The sequence below is a fragment of the Calypte anna genome, chromosome 26, assembly GCF_003957555.1.
Source record: "Calypte anna isolate BGI_N300 chromosome 26, bCalAnn1_v1.p, whole genome shotgun sequence".
NCBI lineage: Eukaryota > Metazoa > Chordata > Aves > Apodiformes > Trochilidae > Calypte > Calypte anna.
Window position 1 is genome coordinate 2,732,262 of NC_044271.1, and position 19,730 is coordinate 2,751,991.

Sequence of the window (19,730 nt, forward strand, 5' to 3'; positions counted from 1 at the left end):
GAGCATTTTGCAGAAGGCTTCTGAGATCATTTTACAGAAAGACCCCAGGACACCTCTTGCCCACACACTCACCATGCCTGCTAATGAATCGGATGCAGCTCTCCACAACCAGGGGAATGGCTTGGGAGGAATCCTGCAGAAAGAGAAATGTAAACCAGAGGAGCAGTCAGAAATGCCAAGAAATGGTAAAAAAGCCCCCCCAGCCCTGTTTGTTACCTGGGGAAAGGTTCCTCACCTGCTTCCTTACGGTGGAGCTGCGCCTGCCACTGATGAGACCCAAACCATCCATGGGTGCAGGAGGGAAAAAAAGAACAGAAAAGTCAAAATAAACCCTCTCCTATCATGTTTTTCCTTTTCTTTGCTCCAAACTGTGCATATTTTGGAGGAGGGAAGGAGCCAGACACACCAGTCTGTCCCAGTGAGTTGGTCTCATTCACTGTACAGAACTTCAGGAGGATTTTAAGTGACTTGAAACCACTAAAAACCTGAAATAGACAGGAGGGAGTCCACTGCCTTGACAAAAGATTGCCCTTGACATTTTAATTCCAACCATATGGAAATCTGTTCTGCAGGGCTCCTCACTCAAGATGAAGTTTGGTCTAAATTGCAAATTGCACTTCTCTGGAAGAGCCACTCAGCAGAGGAGAGAAGCAGGGGGGATCCTGCTGGTTCCCCCTCTTCACAGCTGCCATTGCTGAGTCTTTATTAGAATTTCTGATAAGAACTCAGACAAATAAATGGAAAAACCCCCCTCAAACCCCAGCACACACTGGATAAACCTTTCCAGGTTAAACCATGATGGTCTCTCATTTATTTATCTTGGTAGACATTAACTGGAAAAAAAAATAGGCAAAAAGGGCCTGCCTTGGCCAGGATTCTTCCCCTCAAAATTTATTGCTGGGGTTTAAAATTCCTATAGTTTCTTGTAAAAAAAGAAGCACAAGAGATAATAATAGTGAGGCCCTAATGTATCATGTGAGCCAATTCCCTGCTAGGGCAGATGGCTGCTGAATTATAAATCAGGTGATTAGAATTGGGATTTTGAAAAAGACTGCAATGTGTTAATTCGAGGAAAATTCCTTTTATAAAAATCAAACCCACTGAATGAAAAAAGGGAATTCAGATTCCACGGGCTGTCACAGACAATAAGGCCTATTTTAAAGTATTAGCAGTAATGATTCTTTGATATTTAAAATTGTTTCGTGATGAATAATATTTTATTATTACAGATGTCAGGCTCTAATTAGGACCTGTCAGCTTTGCTTTGCTGCAAGGAATGTGGAAGTAGTAATGACTCCAGATCAGCAGCAATCACCTTCCTTTTGTTAACAAGGCAGGATGATGCACAGCCCCTACCCCAGCTCCTCATGCCCAGAGGAGCCCCCTGAATCCATCAATTTGCTGATGGAGATTTGTTTTATAAAAACCCCATCAGGAGAAGCTTAGTTATGGTTCTGTGACTGCTCCTAATTATCAAGGAAAAGTTTATCCTCCAGGAGCTCTATCCTGCTGCAATCCACTCCCAGGGCAGAGCAGATTTATTTGGGAATATTTATTCTGGAATAAGGAATTTTCTGATGCACATTGGAGCTCAGCCCCATACACCAGCCAGGTGGATAAACCCTGCAGAGTCCCTGGCCCCTCTCCCTTCCAGAAATACAAGTGTGTAAGAAAAATCTTAGCTTGAAGAATATTTCTCTGGCTGACCATGACAAAATAAAGTTTCTCACACCTGCCCATCCCTTTCCTGATCTGGATTAAATGCATAAAGGCAAGAAAAATAAAACTGCAAGTCTTCCATGGGTTTTGGGGGGTTTTTTTGTTTGTTTTTTCAAACTGCCCTCAGTTATTTTGAGGCCCATCAGCCTGTTGCACCAGCAGCCAGCAGGGAGGGGAGGTTTTGCAGATTCTGCATCAAAAGCAATGTTAATTACTCAGCTGATCAGTGGTTAATAAACATAATAAACTGCACCACCACCTTGCACTGATGTAGATGACAGCAGTGGTATTTAAAGCCCTATTCACTAGCAGTGATTTGCTTATGGATTAGCTAAATTAATATGTTTTTTCTAACAGATTTATCTCCTGTGCTGGTAACTGATCTGAAATGGCAGCAATTTACATCAGATTTTCCTTAGAAAAAAAATAAATGATTCCCTGAGCCACACCTACCTGGCAAGGGAGCAGTCAGTCCTCTGACCTGGTAAGAACACAAAGAAATACAGCATTACAGGAGAGAAATGGGGAAATATTTGGAACTGCTTTGTCAAGTCAGTTTTGGGGGGAGCAGTGGAGAAGCAAATCCAGCAGAGTGGGTGCCCAGGTCCCCATCCCTGCCCCTCAGCTCCTGCACAGCCAAGCCAGGAAACACAGCAAGGGCTGCCCCAGGACCCTTTCTTTGGAAAGTTTTGGGTTTGAAAATGAGTTCCCTGTGCACTCTAATTGTTGATTTCTGCTGCCAACAAACTGGGTTTGTCAGCATCCCCCCAGCCCTTCCCAGGGGGCCTGGTGGGGCGAGAAGCTTCTCCTTTAGAAAGCCACCGAGTAAGACTGAAAACATTCCCAGGTTTGTGAGCTCACAGACTGAACGTGCTGGCATGAAGCTATTTTTGGGAGACAGACATTTAATGACACTTTCCACCAACATCTTTAGAAAAACCTTTCCAGTCACTTGCACTGAGTCTGCAGCCAAGCTCAGGGCTTCGCTGCAACAACAGCACCAACAAGGAGTAAAGGGGACAGGAAAGTACTTTGTGCCTTTGGGAATTGTGCAAACAATTCCTCCCTGGCCCAGATCATCAGGGAAACTGATGAAAATCCACCTTCCCTACAGTTGTCTTCCTGCTCCTGGGGAGAGGGAAGAATGAACAAGGGAAATGTCTAATTGCTGAGAGCTGAGCACATCTCGATCGCCACTTTCCTCTCCCCATGTAAAGCCCAAACAGTGCATAATTTACATGAAAATGTTATTCTGAAGCTGAATTTCCAGCCATCTGTCCCACTGCCATCATAGAATATTCATATCTATAAATTTCATGGCTGTGGCAACATCAAGGGGCTCCTGCATTAGGGTGACAAATGTGTACAGTAGGCAGGGACATAATTACTTGGAGATAGGAAGACTTGCTGCTATTTTTATTACTGGAACTTGTCATCTTTAGATTAAGGTAATTTGCAGGAGGACTAATAAATGTCACCTGAGGATGGCCAAAGAAGAATAAAAATTGTGAAAAACCCATGAATTTTCCAGGGACTGAAGTCATGCAGCTCCACACACATTTTTCAGTAAAGCTTCTAACCACGCTCCAGGGACTTGTGAAAGGAATTTTATTTGCCCATTTCCCAATTCAGTGACATTTTATGGACAAGTCTAGGCACAGTCCCCAGTTTGGACCATTAACCTGCTAGTTTGGGTTTGGAGACAAAATGTACCTCCCCTTTCTCAGCTCCTTTTGATCCCATAGATGACAGAAGTGATTTTTTTTTTTTTTCAGAAGCTGCTGGAGCTCACCCTGACACACACTGAGTCCCTTCACAGGGTGACTAAGAAAGCTCTGGTTTGCAAAGCAGCCACAAGAAAACAGAAGCAGCCTTTAAATCTACACAGCAATACAGAAATGGCATTTAATTTCCTCCTCTTTTTCCCCCCATCACAGCTTGAGCTGGGTTCAAGGGGCAGGCAGGTTAAGAGGAAATAGGGCTCGGTATGCAGGGGTCAGCTCTGATCTAGGAATGTGATTAGTCACAGGGGCAGCATGGGGGTCCTTGGGGATATTTAGAGAGAGAAGAAAAATACCCTAAGGACACAAATGTTTGGCTTCATCCCCCCCTTTCTATAGGGCAGCTGAAGAGCTGACCAAGTTTCAACAATAATGATGGCAACATCCTCTCCTTACCTTCTAGAGGTTTGGGTCTGATAAACATGAAGCTCTTAATGACTGCAGCAATAAGTATTTTATTTTTATAGTGCTTTCTTAAACTGGGAGGGGAGCACTTCAAAGGCCACATGCTGGTTAAGCTTCATTCAGAAGATTTGCACACCATAAACTGTGGGGAGGCCAGAGCTGAGTTAGAGATCAAACCAGGAGCTCTGCTCCAGCATCGAAACCCAGGAACGAGTTGAGCCATTTTTTTGACCTGACATTTAGACTGTTAAAACCTTCTCCTCTGCAAATAAGAGGCAGAGAGGTTTCTATGGAAACTTGGATGCATAGTTTCAGTGTGTTTGGCCAACAGGATTTGCCCATACCATGAAGGGAAAGAAATCTTCCTTTGTTCTGACACTAATGCAAATGCATATTCAGCTCTGGCTGCTGCCCCTTGCCTACTGCCCTCTAGATAGGGAACATACTTTACATACTCTGAAATCTGTGTCTTATTCTCCTAATAAAAGGCTGAGCTCACAGCCATTAGTTTGGTCTGGGCTGAACCCATAGAGGAGAGAAGCAGCTGAACAACCATGCAAGTGAAACCTGTGCCTCACAAGGCAACACCTCTCAACTCATCAGTCACCTGCAAATCCCAAGGCTTCCCCAACACAGATTATTCAGTGAGAAGCAAAATGTGCACGAGTGGGGAGAGGCCAGGCTGGAGGAGTGGGCATCTGCTTCATTTCAACCAAAAAGCTATGCCCAGTAGTGATTCACTGGGCATTTTCTGTTCAGCATTAACCAAGCAGCCATGTGGGTCACTTGGCTTCTCCAGAAATTCATAAAACATGAGGACTGTCCACTTTGCATCAGTAATCCAAGAGCCTGGCAAAGAGCAGTGACCAGCACAGCCCAGACTCACTTTCTCCCAGGGTCTTCTGCAGGAGGTCGTGTTTGGCTTGGAGCTTTGTTATCAGGTTCCTGCCTTCCAGATATTCCTTCATTTTCTGTGCAGGTGGGAAGAAAAAAAAAACACAAAAAAAAAAGAAACAAGAGAAGATGATGAGCAGGCAATTAATTTCTTTGATTACATCTTCAGGCTGCTGAGTTCTGAACATAATGGTGAAGTAAAGAATTACAGTGAAATTTATGGTGCTAAATGAATTTAGGAAGTCCTCCTGGTTTATAGAAGCTCAGTCTGGGCAGATCTGCAGGGCAATTCTTATTTTGTTTCCCTGTGGAATCAGCTGAATGTTTGGCACCTTTGAAGCCATCTGAGAAGCTGTCACACACCTCCTCTCCAGACAGGGAGAAATGGAAATGCACTTCCCTCCTGCATCCCAGGCAACTCCATGAGCAAATCTGTTTTACCAAACTAAAAGGCTGCTCCTATGCTTATTCTCCCACTTAACCTCTCTCACCCCACTTTACTTAAATCCTGTGTCTGCCTCCACGCTGGATGATGCACAGGGCTGCAGGGAGGGCATGGGACAAAACAAATAAAGATATTATTTCAGTTGGGATTTGTTTTCTTGGTGAAATATTACACAAGCACACAGCCATTTTTCCCACTGATTTTTTTTCACAGCTCTGCAATTGTTATCTGCTTCCAGCTCTTTCATCTCTTATTTTGCAGCTCAGAACAGCATTATTTATCCACTCTGCATAAAATACTCTGCTGTACCATCCACACTGTAATTAAGGCATCTTTACACCCAGAAAACACATAAATAGCACACAACTCTTCCAATGCTATGGGTCATTCTTTAGCATCATGAGATATTTTAAAAATTTAGCTGGGAAAATGGAAAAATTAGGTGAGAAATTAATGTTCATCTGATCAGTTTCTCATACACTGGGAAAACTGCCTCTCGTAGACTGAAAGCTGGAAACGAGGAATGTAAAGAGCATTTACTAGAGCAAAAGATTCCCAAAGGAATGACAAAGTAACCAGGGTGAGAAGTATGATTTTTATCTCTTATTTTGAAATATTTTTTAAATCAAACCAAACTCAACAGTTTAACACAAATGTAATGTAGGAAAAAAACCCCATTTAATCTGGTACAGAATTCAATATAAAAAGCTCTTAGCATCTTGTAAAAATGCATTGGCTCAATTAAAAGCTTATGTGAGCTGAAATTGTCAGATCATAATAAAACAATTAAAGAGCAAACATTCTTTTAGTTTGTATTACTTTTGAAAATTGATATTTACAAGCTATTAAGTTCTGTCTCAGACAATTCCTTTCTAGATGAAAAAGAAATCAAATTTTACACCATTTCTCCACAGACTAAATTTGCCTCAACAAAAGCATCCTGATACATTTTTCTGGAGAATTCAAAGCTCCCATTTTTAAAACCTAACACGCTGGCTCTGCTCACCCAAAATCAATTACAGGAGCATTTCTGTGAGTTGATAGCATCATTTTGCACTCTCCTGTGAGTACAGTTCCAAAGACAATAGATGTGCTTGTCCTGGAAATTAAGTGCTTACTGTGAAATAGAACTGCTCTGTCTCCTGCTGGTTGGCTCTTCTCTTGGCAATGCTGGGTTTGCTCATGAATGTTTCTGAGACAGTGGATTTAACAGATTCCATGGAGTTGCTGTACTGAAAGCAGTCAGAGACATCAAAGTCCTCTATGGTGACTATATCCTGGATTGTCTGGAGTGTAGCTTCCATGGTCTTCTTAACCTGTCCAGCAAGAACCAGAGGATTTAAAGAATGAAGGGAGGATGTTACAAGTAAAAAACACTGATAGTAAAGTACCCTGGAGGATTTTATTAATAATGAGATTTTACTGGTTTCACATCCTTTGTGCCCTGGTGTTAATTTTGCTAATTAACAGCACAGTTCATGTAAACAAAAGGCACAGAACCTGCCAGGAGCAGGGAAGCAATTCCAGGCTGGGATGAGGAGATGTAAGGAAATTCAACCTCAAAGCAGAGAGGGCTGGAACAAAGAGCTTATAATTGTCTTCTGTAACTCTATCAACTGGGCATCAAATGTTAAGAGATTAAAAGCAGGGCTTTGAGGCACTGCAGATTTTCCTGAAGGCTAGAATCAACTTCTTAGACATAAAGGAGTCACAGATTTTCCCCAAGGAGGATTAAAAATCCTTGATCACCAAGGTGGAGATGAGGTATTTTGACCTGTCCCCAAACAAATGCCACTCATCTACTCTTCTCATCTCGGATGATCAATTAAACAAAAATCAGCTCTTACCTGAGGTTATGCAAATTCCCTCTCTTCACTTCAAACCACTAAATACCTCTTTTTCTCTGAGCTATCCAAATACAACTTTTGCAGCACAGCAAACTTAAGGATGAGGAAAGATACACGAGGTATTTTGAAGGATCCTCTCCACACCCCCAGCTTTCATCACACCCCAAGCTACTGCTGGCTCAGCTGCTTTATTCTCAGATCTTCCCACAAGTGCTCAGAGAAGAGGATCACAGGAATGGGATCCTTCCTACTGGAAGTGGTAAGAGGGCTGCTGATTTTTGGCTGCTTAGCTCACCTCTTCATTTTCAATCTTGAGTGTGGATAACCTGGACTGCAACTGCTGGCACCTCTGCACCAGCTCACTCTGGACTGGTTGTTGGGCACACAGCTGTGACTCCTGGAAAAGACCAAAGGGAAAAGTGAGCAAGAGAGAGAACAAAAAAAAGAAAAAAAAAATCAGCTACTTTTAGTACTGTAAGCTCATCGTGTGCTTTGCAAGTCTGGAGGTGCTTTAATCACAGACACAAATTAAATCATTAAATTCATCCAGATGAATTTGGTTTGCTGTACCAGCCAGGAATCCTGGGCAGGGTCTGAGGGGCTCAGCTTGCTCACTGGAATACCTGCACACTACAGCAGCACAAATAATTCACTGCTTCAGGGATTCAGCAGAGGAGAAATAAAAAACCAACAGGTTAGGGACCTGAAATATGCCAGAACAGTGGGTTCCCTGTACAGGTAGTCTTATTGCACAGCATGAGGCAGTTTTTCTTTTCAGCTATGTTGTTGTTTTATAAAAAGGGAAATGTTGACCTCACTGCATCAGGCTGTTTTCTAAAGACATCAAATGGAATAAGAGTTTTATTCCACACACACACATCTATTCATGTATTCAGGCTGGTCCATGCAGAACCATTGCAAGCCTGAATTTATATGGAAAGAGGCAAGAGAAATGATGGAGTGAATGTGAGCTGCTAACTGAATGGCAGGCTGCAGGTAATTCCTTGGCTTCCCACGATCTTCCAGGATGCTACCAAAGCACAGGAAATATGAGAGAAGTCATTTGCAGTCTGAGGGTTTCACTTAGAGGGAAGAGACTGTCTGCAAGACACCATTTTCAGTTTTGCCTCAATATTTGGGAGGATAATCTGGAAATCCAACCCACTGAGCTGAATTCTTACAGTGTCCACGTGTTTCCATTTAGATTTGGGGACTGGTTTCAGCTTGTGTGACTCTAAAGAGTTCCCAGACAATTTATTACATCTTGATGAACCTATAAAGAGAGATTCTCACTGCCAAAAATGAAACTTCCCTGACTGCCCTGCCTCACAATGAAGGTGCATAAAGCACCACTATGAACTATTTGTGCTCTAACATCCCACACTCAAATGCTTCAAAAAAACCAGAGTTTATGTTTCTTATCTTGCTGCCCCTTCAAATCTGTGACTTCTGAGGCTGTCTCAGGGGTTAACTTGTGGGTTGGCTGAGAGGTTAAAATCCTGCTTCCTATTTACATTTAGTATTACATCTAATTTAGCATTTTCATTCCCAGTAACTTTGCTTACCAACGAGTCAGCATCTGTCCCACAAACCTCTGCACCATCTCCCTATCAGCTCCCCTCTCCCTACCCAAAACAGAGCCAAGCAGGTGGCCTTTTAGTGGCTCCAAGAAGAGGGAAGTAAAGAGGCAGAGCTGGAAGTGTTTACAGAGCTGGAGGAGGAGGAACCCAAACTGACCATATCCCCCATGTGTGGCTGGAACTCAAACTTCATGGGGGGGCAGAAGACATTGTTGTACATCTCCATCAGGCGTTGTTTGTCGCTGGTGGCATCCAGGTTCTCCACAGCGTTCTCAATGGCATCCAGACCCTCGTGCTTTGACTGCTCCAGGTTGAGCTCAGCAGACAAGAATGTCCTGAGAGCTCTGTTGAGGCTAGCATGGTATCCCAGGTCACAGCACTGCTGGAAAAACACACACAACCCTAGATGAATAAGCAAAGAAATTCTGCCGTGGAAATTCTGGAATTCCAAAGCCTGAAGTTTTATAAATGGGTAACAAGTCCTGGATATTTTATCACCTTCTTCTATATCAGAGTAGTAGAGAAGCATCTCAGTGCTTGCAGAGGCATCCTGACCATGACCCAAAACAGAACTCTCAACCTACAACCCCATACAAATGTCAACACCATGTTCTGATTAGTCAGCAAAACAAGCCCAGCTTAAATTATTGTCACAGTTTGCAGAGGTCTCCTGGAATAGCAGAGGCTTCATTTCATGCTGGAACAAAAAAAATAGTACCCAAGAAGTGGGTATGTTCAACAGAATGGCTGTTTATCTCTCCCAATTCTCACCTTACTTCTAGGGCCACTGATTCTCACTGAACACACTGCAAAACCCTTACATAAAATTATTCAAAGTAAGAGGAAAACAAGGCCCTACAGCACTACCTGAAGAAATAAGGCACAGGATTTGGATCATCTGCAAAAATTAACCTGCAGCTAAACAATTCCCCCCAGGACAGAGCAAAGTGCTTAACCCAGTGCACTTCAGAGAGCCACAAAGAGCAGAGCCATCCAAAAACCCAGCAGCAAGCAGCTGGGCTGCCTTCACTGCTGGGGGAAACAGAAGAGCAAAAACTTCCAAGCAGAAAGTGGTTATGGTCAAGATTCCCTGGCTATTCCTGACACCAGGATGATGGCACTGGACGAGAATCAAGCAGCTTCATCTCCACCATGGATGTGCAGTCAAGTCCTGAGGTTTCAGAAGGGAGAAAGGGACTTTCCAGCAGCTGATCAGAAGCTTTCAGACATCTAATAAAGTGAAAAGGAGCCCAGCTCCCTGGCATTACAAACCAGATTACAGATGCTAGGAGAATATCCAGAGAGAAAGAGACCATCTGCTCCATTGCTGTACTAAGCAAAATTCCCATGAAATCTCCTCCCCACCCATCATTTGGGTCTCATCATTGGCATTGTGTGCAAACACACAAAAACAAAAAAAAAAAAAAAAAAAAAAAAGGAGGGGAAAAAGGAGGGGTGGGGGGAGACAGAAGAGAGAGAAACTACTGGACCATTCCCTGCTTTCCCAGCATTTCTCTCTCCAAGTGCTGCTGGATGCCTGACTCCTGTGCCAACAAGCTCTGGCAGGTGTGGAGTGCTGTAAAAAGAGCTGCATGGGCTGGAGCCTGAGAATGAAAGGCCATTGCATTCAAGCAGAAAGAACTAAAAATGGCCAAAAAAAAAAAAAACCCAAACAAAAGCTGCTTGATTGAGATTTTGCACGTGTGGAGGCAGCCTTGGAATCACCAGTCACTCCCAGCTACTGCTCTTTCCCAGGCACATTTTGGGAGAAAGAGATCCCAGTTGGGCCACCAGGTCAGGCAGGATTAGGATCAGCTCAGATTTAACAGCAGCAGTTGCTCCTTTTCCCTCCTGCTCCTTTCCAGTCCCCACCAAATGGTTGCAGAACCACCCAGGGTGACCTCTTGTCCTGCTCCAAACGCCCCTGTGTCCAGAGGAAAGGGAAAAACCCAATGGGACTGAAGATGTTACACCCCCCACCTTGCTGAGCAGCAGGACTGCACTGGTACAGCCAAGAATTTCAGTTTTCTCTTGCTGAAGCCATTGACAGAAAACATTTTTCAGTCCACTCCCCCACTTGAAGACTTTTAAAAGCCCAGTGTGCTTTATTTATAAATGTATCAGTCCTGTCATCCCTTTTCTGGGCTGTATAAATGTTTGATGGAATGGTACTCCAAGGAAATCTATTTTTTATAAGAATTTAATGATAACTCCTTTAAATTCACTTCCCAACATGACAGCTGAATAACCCTTTGCCAGTCAGAATGTTTCAAGATTTAAGAAGAAGGAACCCTCTGTTTTAAAATGCAATTTACATTTGGAAGGGAGTTCCTGGAGTCAACAGCAATAGCATAGTGATTCCTAGAAGAGTAAAATCAGCTCCAGGACTCACACATACACACGTTTTTTAATCTTTTTTTTTTTTTTTTTTCAGTTCTGTCCTAGTGACCCTTTTATAAATATGAGTTAATACAAGCTTCCCCATTACTGTAATATTTCATTAACATCAAAGAGCTGCCTTGGTCCCCAAAGTCAGGAAATTCAAAACTACTGGGCTATGTCAGGAACAATTTATTGCTTTTAACTCCCAATGAAGAATTAACTCAGTGTTATCCTTCCCTGCACACTGGGTAACACAATGTGGTGTAGAAGCACAACAGGTCTAATGCCCCTTGGCCCAACACCATGTACTTGTAAGTAACTTTGAAGATTGCTTTTGTATTATATTTCAAAATTCAATATCATCAAATTACTAGATCAAGGAAAAGAATTAGGACCTGGCTTAAAAATCACATTTTTATTGAAGTCAGATGCTTCAGATAAACTTCACTGGTTATAATTGTTCATTTTTGAGCCTTCAGATCAAAACCATTAGGAAATCCATATTCCTCATGTCTTAACAACAAGGTAACTGAACTCCAGCTCCTGTGCTCCCAGGCAGGTCCCACATTTTTCCCTGCTGTCTGAAAGCAGAGCAGATAAAACTTTACAGGATGATGAGAACCTGAATTGCAGTGTTAGATTGAGAGCTCTGAGGATCACGAGGGGGTTAAGCTGGGCATGGGTTCAGAATCACCAAAGCTCCTCTTTAGGAACAGGGACAAACCCATGGTGCTGGAACCTTGGTTTCCTACCCCACACCACTGCCTGCCCTGGCCCAGCAGGCTGGGTAACCTCTGTTTGGGTATTGCTTAAAGGATGTCCTTAAAAACTGTCCTGGGTTCATGAGAATCCAAAGGGATTCTTCACTATACAGAACTCAAGAAAGTGTCCTAAAAGACACTCCTTGAGCAGACAAGTGAACCAAGCACACCTGCAGAATCTGGGGGAGGACTTACAGATAGGATTTCAAAAGATAAAAGGAAGACAGTTCAATTCCACTGATGTCCCCAAGATGAGCCCCTACCTAAGGGGTCCAATCTAAAAATCTACAGAAAGTTCCCATCTGTTATAAAGCCAAGATGGCACAGCTCAAGTTGAGCAGAGCTGAACCAAAAAAAGGGCTCCTAAGCAGGCAGGAGGTACAAACACAGCTCTGCAGTCCAGGAATTCTGCAAAAAAAGGTGACAGGCTGAAAGAACAGTATTCTTCCAACCCAACCAGCACTGACCTCCAAAGGACAAGCTTAAATAAATACCCAGCAGAAGTGCACTCCATGTGATTTTATCATCAGCTGAATAAATGTATTATACATACTGCTAGGTATTATGATAGCTGGCTAATTAATAGTGATCTGAGTGCTCTTTATTGCCTGTGTCTAGAGACACTTCTCTTCATTACTCCCTCCTCCTACAAAGAAAGCTCCCTCCAGGCTTTGCACTTGAGTGTTTCTCACAGAGGCAGCAGCAAGCTGTCCTCAGCAAGGAACTGTCAGTGATCCAGACACAACATCTTCAGTGCATTTGGTCCTCCAGCTCTGCAGGATGAAGTGGTAGTAAAGGATTGGTGAAAATCCTCAGGATCCCTACCTGGCATTTCTGAGTTTTCAAGGATGAGAAATGTCAATTTTTTTGTTGTGTGTTTTACTAAGAGCAGAACTGATGCCCCCTGAATGCCATGGTCCTTCATTCAGCAGTGGAACAGCCTTCATTAACCTTACAGAATTATTCTAAACAAGTTAGAAGCACCTTTAGAAAATGCTTCTGTCCTTGTTTCTTTTGCTATCTGTTATACCACTTCTAGAGTTACTCCTTTTTCAATGTGCTTCTGAGTTATAATCTCAAGGGTTTGCTTAAAATAGTAAATAGAAAATGTCAGGCAAGAGTGTGACACCAAAGCTGAGTTCCATTTCAGCAGAGCAGCTCCTCTTCTACACCTCTCAATGCCAGGTTTCTTGAGCACCCAACTCCCAGCAAACCATGTAAGAGCAGCTCAGTGATTACCAAGCCTCCTGTGACTCTCCCAGATGCCCCCCCAAGCCCAGCCCAGCCCAGAGGTTACCAGGTGAGGGCTGATGGCAACGATGTCCCCTGCAGGCACCCAGGCAGCAGCACTTACATCAATGAGATCAGACAGGTCATGGATGTAATACTTGAATACAGATGCATTGGTGGCTTCCAGAGCCAGCAGATACTCATTTCTTGCCTTGATAGCCTTCAGTCTATTTTCTGTGTACTTTGCTTGCCTCTAAAAGAGAAAAGAAAAACCCAGATGAGGAACAGCAGCACTCAGTAACACCACAGCATGCTGAAGGAACCTTACCCTGCTCACAGAGTTGTTTTTTTTTCGTTTGGATTCTGGTTTTATCAAGCCCCAAAGCCTTAGAACTTAGATTTACTGTTCTGATGGTTGGAATCAGACTGAACTGGGCAGCTTGGCATTTAAAATCTGCTCTGAGAACAGCACAGGTCAGATCTTGCTGGCATGAAATGCTAAACCAAAAAACTTTGAGTCTGCTCAAGAAAAAAATACCACAACCTGCATGAGGCAGTTATTACCTTCAGACTCTGACCTTGCTTTAGCTTTCTGTGCCATGCCTGGGTAGGCTGGGATAATGCACAGTGCATGTGTGGCTGTCCTGAAAGAAACTGGTGCTGGATTTTGCCTCTCCTAAATCTGAATGGTGTAGAAAAAATGAGGCTTTGACTGCCACAGAGGAGGGAACTCAGTGGCTCCTGTACTCAACTACTCCCAGGGTCCTCTCCCCAAGCCTCAGCAGCAATGCTGTGCTCATACCTTCTCCTTCATTTTCTCTATTTTTTTGACAGAGCTCCTTCGGACGTGTTTCTCCTCAAACTTGACGTTGGAAGTGGAGTCAGGGGAGCGTGGAGTCTGCTTGTCCTCTTGCTTCACTGACTTCCCAATCTGCTTCTCCTCCTGCTTCTCTGCCTCTTTCAGTTTGCTCTGAGCACTGATGCTGTCAGCATTGTACATGTGGTAGGTTTTCATCACCTGCACAAAGTCAGACAGCATCACAGTTTCATTTGCTGGGTTTAGCTGAACAACAAACAGAGCTTTTACCTTACTTTAAACACATGGAAAATTCTCAGGGAGGACAGTATATATATTTTTATATCTATACACACAGAACAGAGATATCTATACTCATATCTGGAAAGCTGGAGAGCCAGGAGGGAGGAAAAAAAATCCTAAGAAAGAAGCCACATGCTGAGACATTTTCTTTTTTTCCTTTAATTTGGCCAACACGCCCCCCAAAGTTTCTTTAACACAGCTACTTGCTAAGAGCTGCCCATCAGGTTTGTAATAAATACAAGATATCACATTAACTCAGGAAAAGCACTTGGGCAGCCAGGTCTGATTTCCAGCAAAATGCTCTGGGAAATTTCACATCCCCAAAAACTGGAACAGAGGAGGCACAGCTGAAAGCAGCTCTCAAAATGAATCAGAAATCTGAAATCAAAATGGATTATTTTGCAGCTGCTTCTTTGTTTGACTTTGGCACGTGCCTTCTTCAGCAACCCAATAAAGGAGTCAGAAAACCCAAAAAAGATACAGCCTCAATCCAGCCTCCTTACTGTTCAAAGAAACCTGTATGCCAAGGCTGGAAAATGATAGTTTTGGGCTCCAGAGGGGGTGCCCATCAGTCTTTCAGCTGGGGGAATCAGTCCTTTCAACACCCCAAATCTGGAGGAATTGAACTCAGTTCAGCAGCCTGAACACAATGGCTGCAAAGCAACTCAGGTTCAATTTGCTTAAATCAAATTTGATAGGAAAAAAAATCATTCTGTTTACCTCATGCAATAAAAAGAGTAATAAAAGAGAGTGGTTCTTTTGCTCCAGCAGACCTGGTCCCTCTACTATATGGAGAACTTTTATTATAGCCCCATTTTTATAAATAAGTCTAGATAAATATCCCCCAAAGTCACAAAAAAAACCCCAGCCCAAACCCTATTTGTTTCACAGGATATTAATGTCTAGCTTTCTGTTAAGAAAACAGAACCCAAAAAAACCCCCACAGGACATGATGTATCAACTGGATTTTTTTATCCACAATTACAAAGCAATTTACTTCACATACAGACACCAAAGCAAACATCATTATGATACAGTTTTGACAGCAGGCCAGCAAAATGCACAGTTGCAGAAAGCCACCCCAAGAGTGTCACTGCAGGATTAATAATGACCCTCCCTGGCAAATCCTTTACTTTAGATTTAACCCCATTTCCACCTTTTTCACCTCAGTTTGAACCAGAAGGTGATGTTAAGAGGATGCTCTCTCTTTATGCAGTGATCAGCAGAGATACAAAGAGCTGCTGTATTTAAACATGAAAGAGAATGTGAACACAGCCAGGATTAAAAAGAGACTTTCTGAATAATTTACACACACAGACACTCACAGCTCCTGCATATGCTCAGACTGTAAAGCAGGTGTTTATAATAATAGATGCAAAGTGGTTTCTTTTCCTGTATCCCTGAAAGTGGAACTGGCAGAAAGCAAGAGAAGCAGAAAAAGCAATCCCAGTGTTAATGGTTTGATCCTGACAGTGCCAGACTGGGAACCACCCCTGAGCCTGCAATGGGCTCAATGGGCACAGGACAACTCCAGGCAAAAACTTCATAACAATCCTCTACATTTTAGCTGGGGAAGGAAAATAAAGATTTTTACCATTCTCATGGAACTGCATTTTTGCCTGGAAACAGGGGTTCTGCCAATCCTTTAGCTAGCCAGCAGAACAAGAGGTGGAAGTATTTAAAAAATACCAATAAAGCAACCCCACCAGTGATTAAATTTGGTCCAGAGAGAAATATCTTTTACTATCATCTGCAGAATTGGGTTGGAACCCCTGCCTCATACTCCAGCATTGATAAGAATACTGAATTTCATCACAAGGTCATGGCTTGAGAAACATCCCTGGATCATTTGAAAGAGTGAAGGGAAGAACCTGTACCTGAGAGCAACGACCCAGCCTCTCACTAGGGAAGGACAGAAGATATTTTGTCCAGCAAAACCCTGTGTAAGTTCTGCTTTTCAGGGAGAACAACCTCACCCAGCCCTACAGAAAGCAAAATATTTAAGGAAACACCAGGCTTTGCCATTCCTTTCTGCAAAGAGGAAAATCCCCAGGCAGCAGGTGAACTTTTATCACATTCCTTCTCCTTCCCAAGGCAAAGCCCCTTGCTTGGGGTCTCCAGAGGGTACACAGAGAAGGAAAAGCACAGCTGGAAAGCTATGACTCCAAATGGAGCTGTTTTGCAGAAGGACAAATAAACCCAGTGTGTTCCCCCTGCTGAAGCTCTGTGCTGCCTTCTGGATGCTCAGCCCACCCAAAAACCCAGACTGAAGTTTTTCAGTGGGTTTGGAACAAATTCTCCCATCTCTGACTCCAAACCAACACTGGAGCAGCAGGAGGTGTGAGCTAAGGTGAGATCCTTGAGAAGTGCAAGAGCTGAAATAATGTAAGGAGAGAGAAAAAAAAAAAAAGAAAGAAATCTGTGGTGCTCTACTGAGTGGTGAACACAAACTGCCTTTGGGCTGAGACATTTCTCAGTGCTCAGGCAGGCAAACACTTCTTCCTTCTGCCTGAAAAGCTGCCAAGTTTTTGCTTTACCGTGTAGAGTTCATTCAAGACCTTCATCAAGTCTTCCTGGAGCTGCAACCCCACTTCCTTGCTCTGCAAGAAAACAGAGAAATGAAAGTTAATTGGGGAAGAGGGAAAAGAGGTGGAAGGAGGGAGCATTCCCTGCAGCTACAAATAATTTAAGCTCAATTAAGGACCCCTCTTTATGCCAACAAATCCAAAACTGCCCAGCCCAGAGCCACCTCTGGTCAAATGGCACAGAGGACTAATAAAATAAAATGTATGTGCACACAGACAAAAAAAAACCTCATGGGATAGAGGTAAGGAAATTTCCACAGGACATGGTATTTTCCACATTACAATCCTAGAAACACAGAGTTGCCCACAGCAGCAGGATCCAGCAAGGCTGTCACTGGAGGACAGCTTGGTGTACAGCAGAATATGGAAACTGGAGAAATCCAGGGTAAAGAAACCAACAGGAATAAATTCCTTTATTCCTATCAGATCACAAACCAGACAATAATTCAATTTCCCTATTTTGTGAGGTGCAGTTGGAGCTGGTGCTGGCAAACACTTCAGCTAAACACAGAGGAAGGAAGAGATAAGATTCTGGTTTTCTAATACAGACACTGGAATGCCCAGAGACATTCATCCATCCCTCATTACCAGGAGATGAAACCTCTGTCTGCAAAGCCCTCTTTGAAGAGCATTCTGCATGCAAAGGAGGGCAAAGCACATTTCCCACTTAATGAGTTCAGTGGTACTTTTAATCTTCACTTCATTAGAGAAAGGATTTCATGCTAAAAATGTCACTGTTCATATCCTGAAGAGCTTCCACCCATGGGAAAAGTTGGGAAATCCAGACACATCAAAAAGCAGCCTGAGCCAGCACCACACCTGGCAGAGCAAAGCTGTGCTCACAGACCTAACCCGCCCCTTTTTCTACAGCAAGAGCATAAAGGAGCAAGAAAAATCTCCATTTGTAATACAATTTACATCTTGCAGCCTACAGTTATTGAAGGAGATGAAAGTCAATAAAGTTAGACCCAAACAGATGTTTCCTCTCTTTGCTGCTGAGGACTCCAAGAAGTGATGTCCCAATTCTTATCCTGTTCACCCAAAGAGGCTGCTGGAATGACTTTAATTTACTGCTTTAACCCTGCTCTTTGGTCACATTACTGTTCCATATCCTATCTTTGAAATGCCAGGAAAATCCAATTCCATTCTGAGAGGGGAGCTGGTTATCAATTCCTGCCTCATAGCAAGCAGCCAAGATTGCCACATCCCAGTGGTACCCAATACAGCCTTTAAGGTGAAAAAAAAAAACAAAACACAAAAGGAAGAGGAGGGGAAATGAGAGAGATTAATCATCAACTCTTGACAAAGTCAAAAACATAACTGAAAGGGAAAGCTCCCTCAAAAATCCCCAGGTTTAAGAATAATGGGCAATTATTTCTTAAGCAAAGTGTGGCAGAAAGAGGATTCTGAGTCAGCCTGCTAAATGAGGACCAAAAAAGGGGAAATGTCTCTTTACACCAACATTTCTGCTCACAAACCAAACAATCAATAAAGCCAGGCAGGCTTAACCACTCATCATTTATTAACTGTGTTTTCTCCCCATATTCCCAGTAATGAGAAAGTGCAAATGTGTTACTGAATAACTTCAGGCAGTGCAGAGATTTTTCTCATTCACCAACTACTGACTGAACCCTTGTGCCCTGCATGTCAGAACTATGTAATATCTCCTGAGTTAATTTGATAGGTTCAGGATTATTTATGGCCCCAAAGTTCAGGAAAAGAAAAAGATAAGAGGTAGTGCAGACAAAGCCAGCCTTACAGCAGCATTTCTGCTGAAGAAGTCGAGATAGTGTTAAAGCCACAAGGAATAAAATACTGATAAATTCAAAGCAAAAGATTATATAATTTCATTTTAAATTACTCTTTTCTTTTCTTTTTTTTTTCAGTTCAGCAGGACTGAGAGTTTACTGTGTTTCTGAAGCAATGGATGCTTTGGTATTGACTGTTTATGCCCTGGAACCAGCCTGGCACCAGCCTTGGCAGAGCTGGAGGTACCAGCAGCAGCATCCCAGGGTTGGGTTTCTGCATTTTCATCCATCTCCACGTTCCTAAACCTGCTCCCCAGGTGGCTGGAAGTGCTACTGGAAAAACAAGTGTCTGGCACAGAGGGAAGCATCCTGCTTGTCCTGAGGAGTCTTTAATTTAAAGGCAAGAAAAACCTGGTGGTTCCCACTCTCCACAAAGAGAAGTTTGGAGAAACAAGGTCTCCAGTTTTCCCATCTCTGGAAGCACAAAAAAGCTGAAGCTGCTGCTCATCACTGCAGTGATATGGGTCACAAAGATTTTATGACTGTCTTTTTTCTCATCATGGGAGATGATTAATGGAAGGGACTGGCTGAGTCTGTTTTAAATGCCCTGAGCACTGAACTTTTCACACAGAAGGAGCTTTTCAGCAGCTTCACTGTGCTTGGACTGGACCAATCATCTGCCTCTCACCCTGCTCTTTTCAGCCCATTTGCTTATTTCTTGCATTAAATTGCTCATTCACTGTACAAACTGCTGAAGCATCAATTATGCAAAAGAGATTAAAATGAATATTTTAATGCAGATTCAGGTTGAAGAAGAAAAGAAGAATTGTAAGTGCCAAATTGTCAAGACACAAAACTCTTTGTGCTTCCAAATGAGCTCTGAAGACAGAACTGCCAGACTGCTGGACTGGAAAAAAACCTCACAGTAAGATGAAGGTAAGATAGATTACAGGTGTCAGGAAAACAAGACCTCTGCAATGAGCACTCTTCATATAATGCTGCTCCCAGTACTGATTCCACCAAAAAAATAGAGAAAAAAGAAAAAAGTTGAGCTAGCTGAGCCAAACCACTAAAAATACCTTGGAAGAAGCAGACCACTTAGCTTAGGAAAGTAAAAAGAAAATGCCTTAGACATTAGCAAAAAATATTGTTGCTCAAGTGCTGTGGAGGGTGGTGGACCTGATGCACAAGGAGAACTTTTCTGAGGTCCCTTGGAGTTCAAATCGCTGTTGATCTTAACCACTGGCACAGAGG

At 43.0% G+C, this 19,730-nt stretch overlaps 1 protein-coding gene across 1 annotated transcript in view; it reads right to left on the minus strand.

Annotated features, from left to right (window-relative positions):
• SRGAP2 (SLIT-ROBO Rho GTPase activating protein 2) overlaps positions 1-19,730 on the minus strand; it is an 83,885-nt gene that overhangs the window by 18,903 nt on the left and 45,252 nt on the right. Inside the window, 10 exon segments of the mRNA XM_030465533.1 lie at positions 73-133; positions 236-266; positions 2,173-2,200; positions 4,792-4,876; positions 6,363-6,560; positions 7,387-7,488; positions 8,829-9,053; positions 13,169-13,297; positions 13,847-14,062; positions 16,681-16,743. Of these exon segments, the coding sequence (XP_030321393.1) occupies positions 73-133; positions 236-266; positions 2,173-2,200; positions 4,792-4,876; positions 6,363-6,560; positions 7,387-7,488; positions 8,829-9,053; positions 13,169-13,297; positions 13,847-14,062; positions 16,681-16,743 (1,138 nt within the window).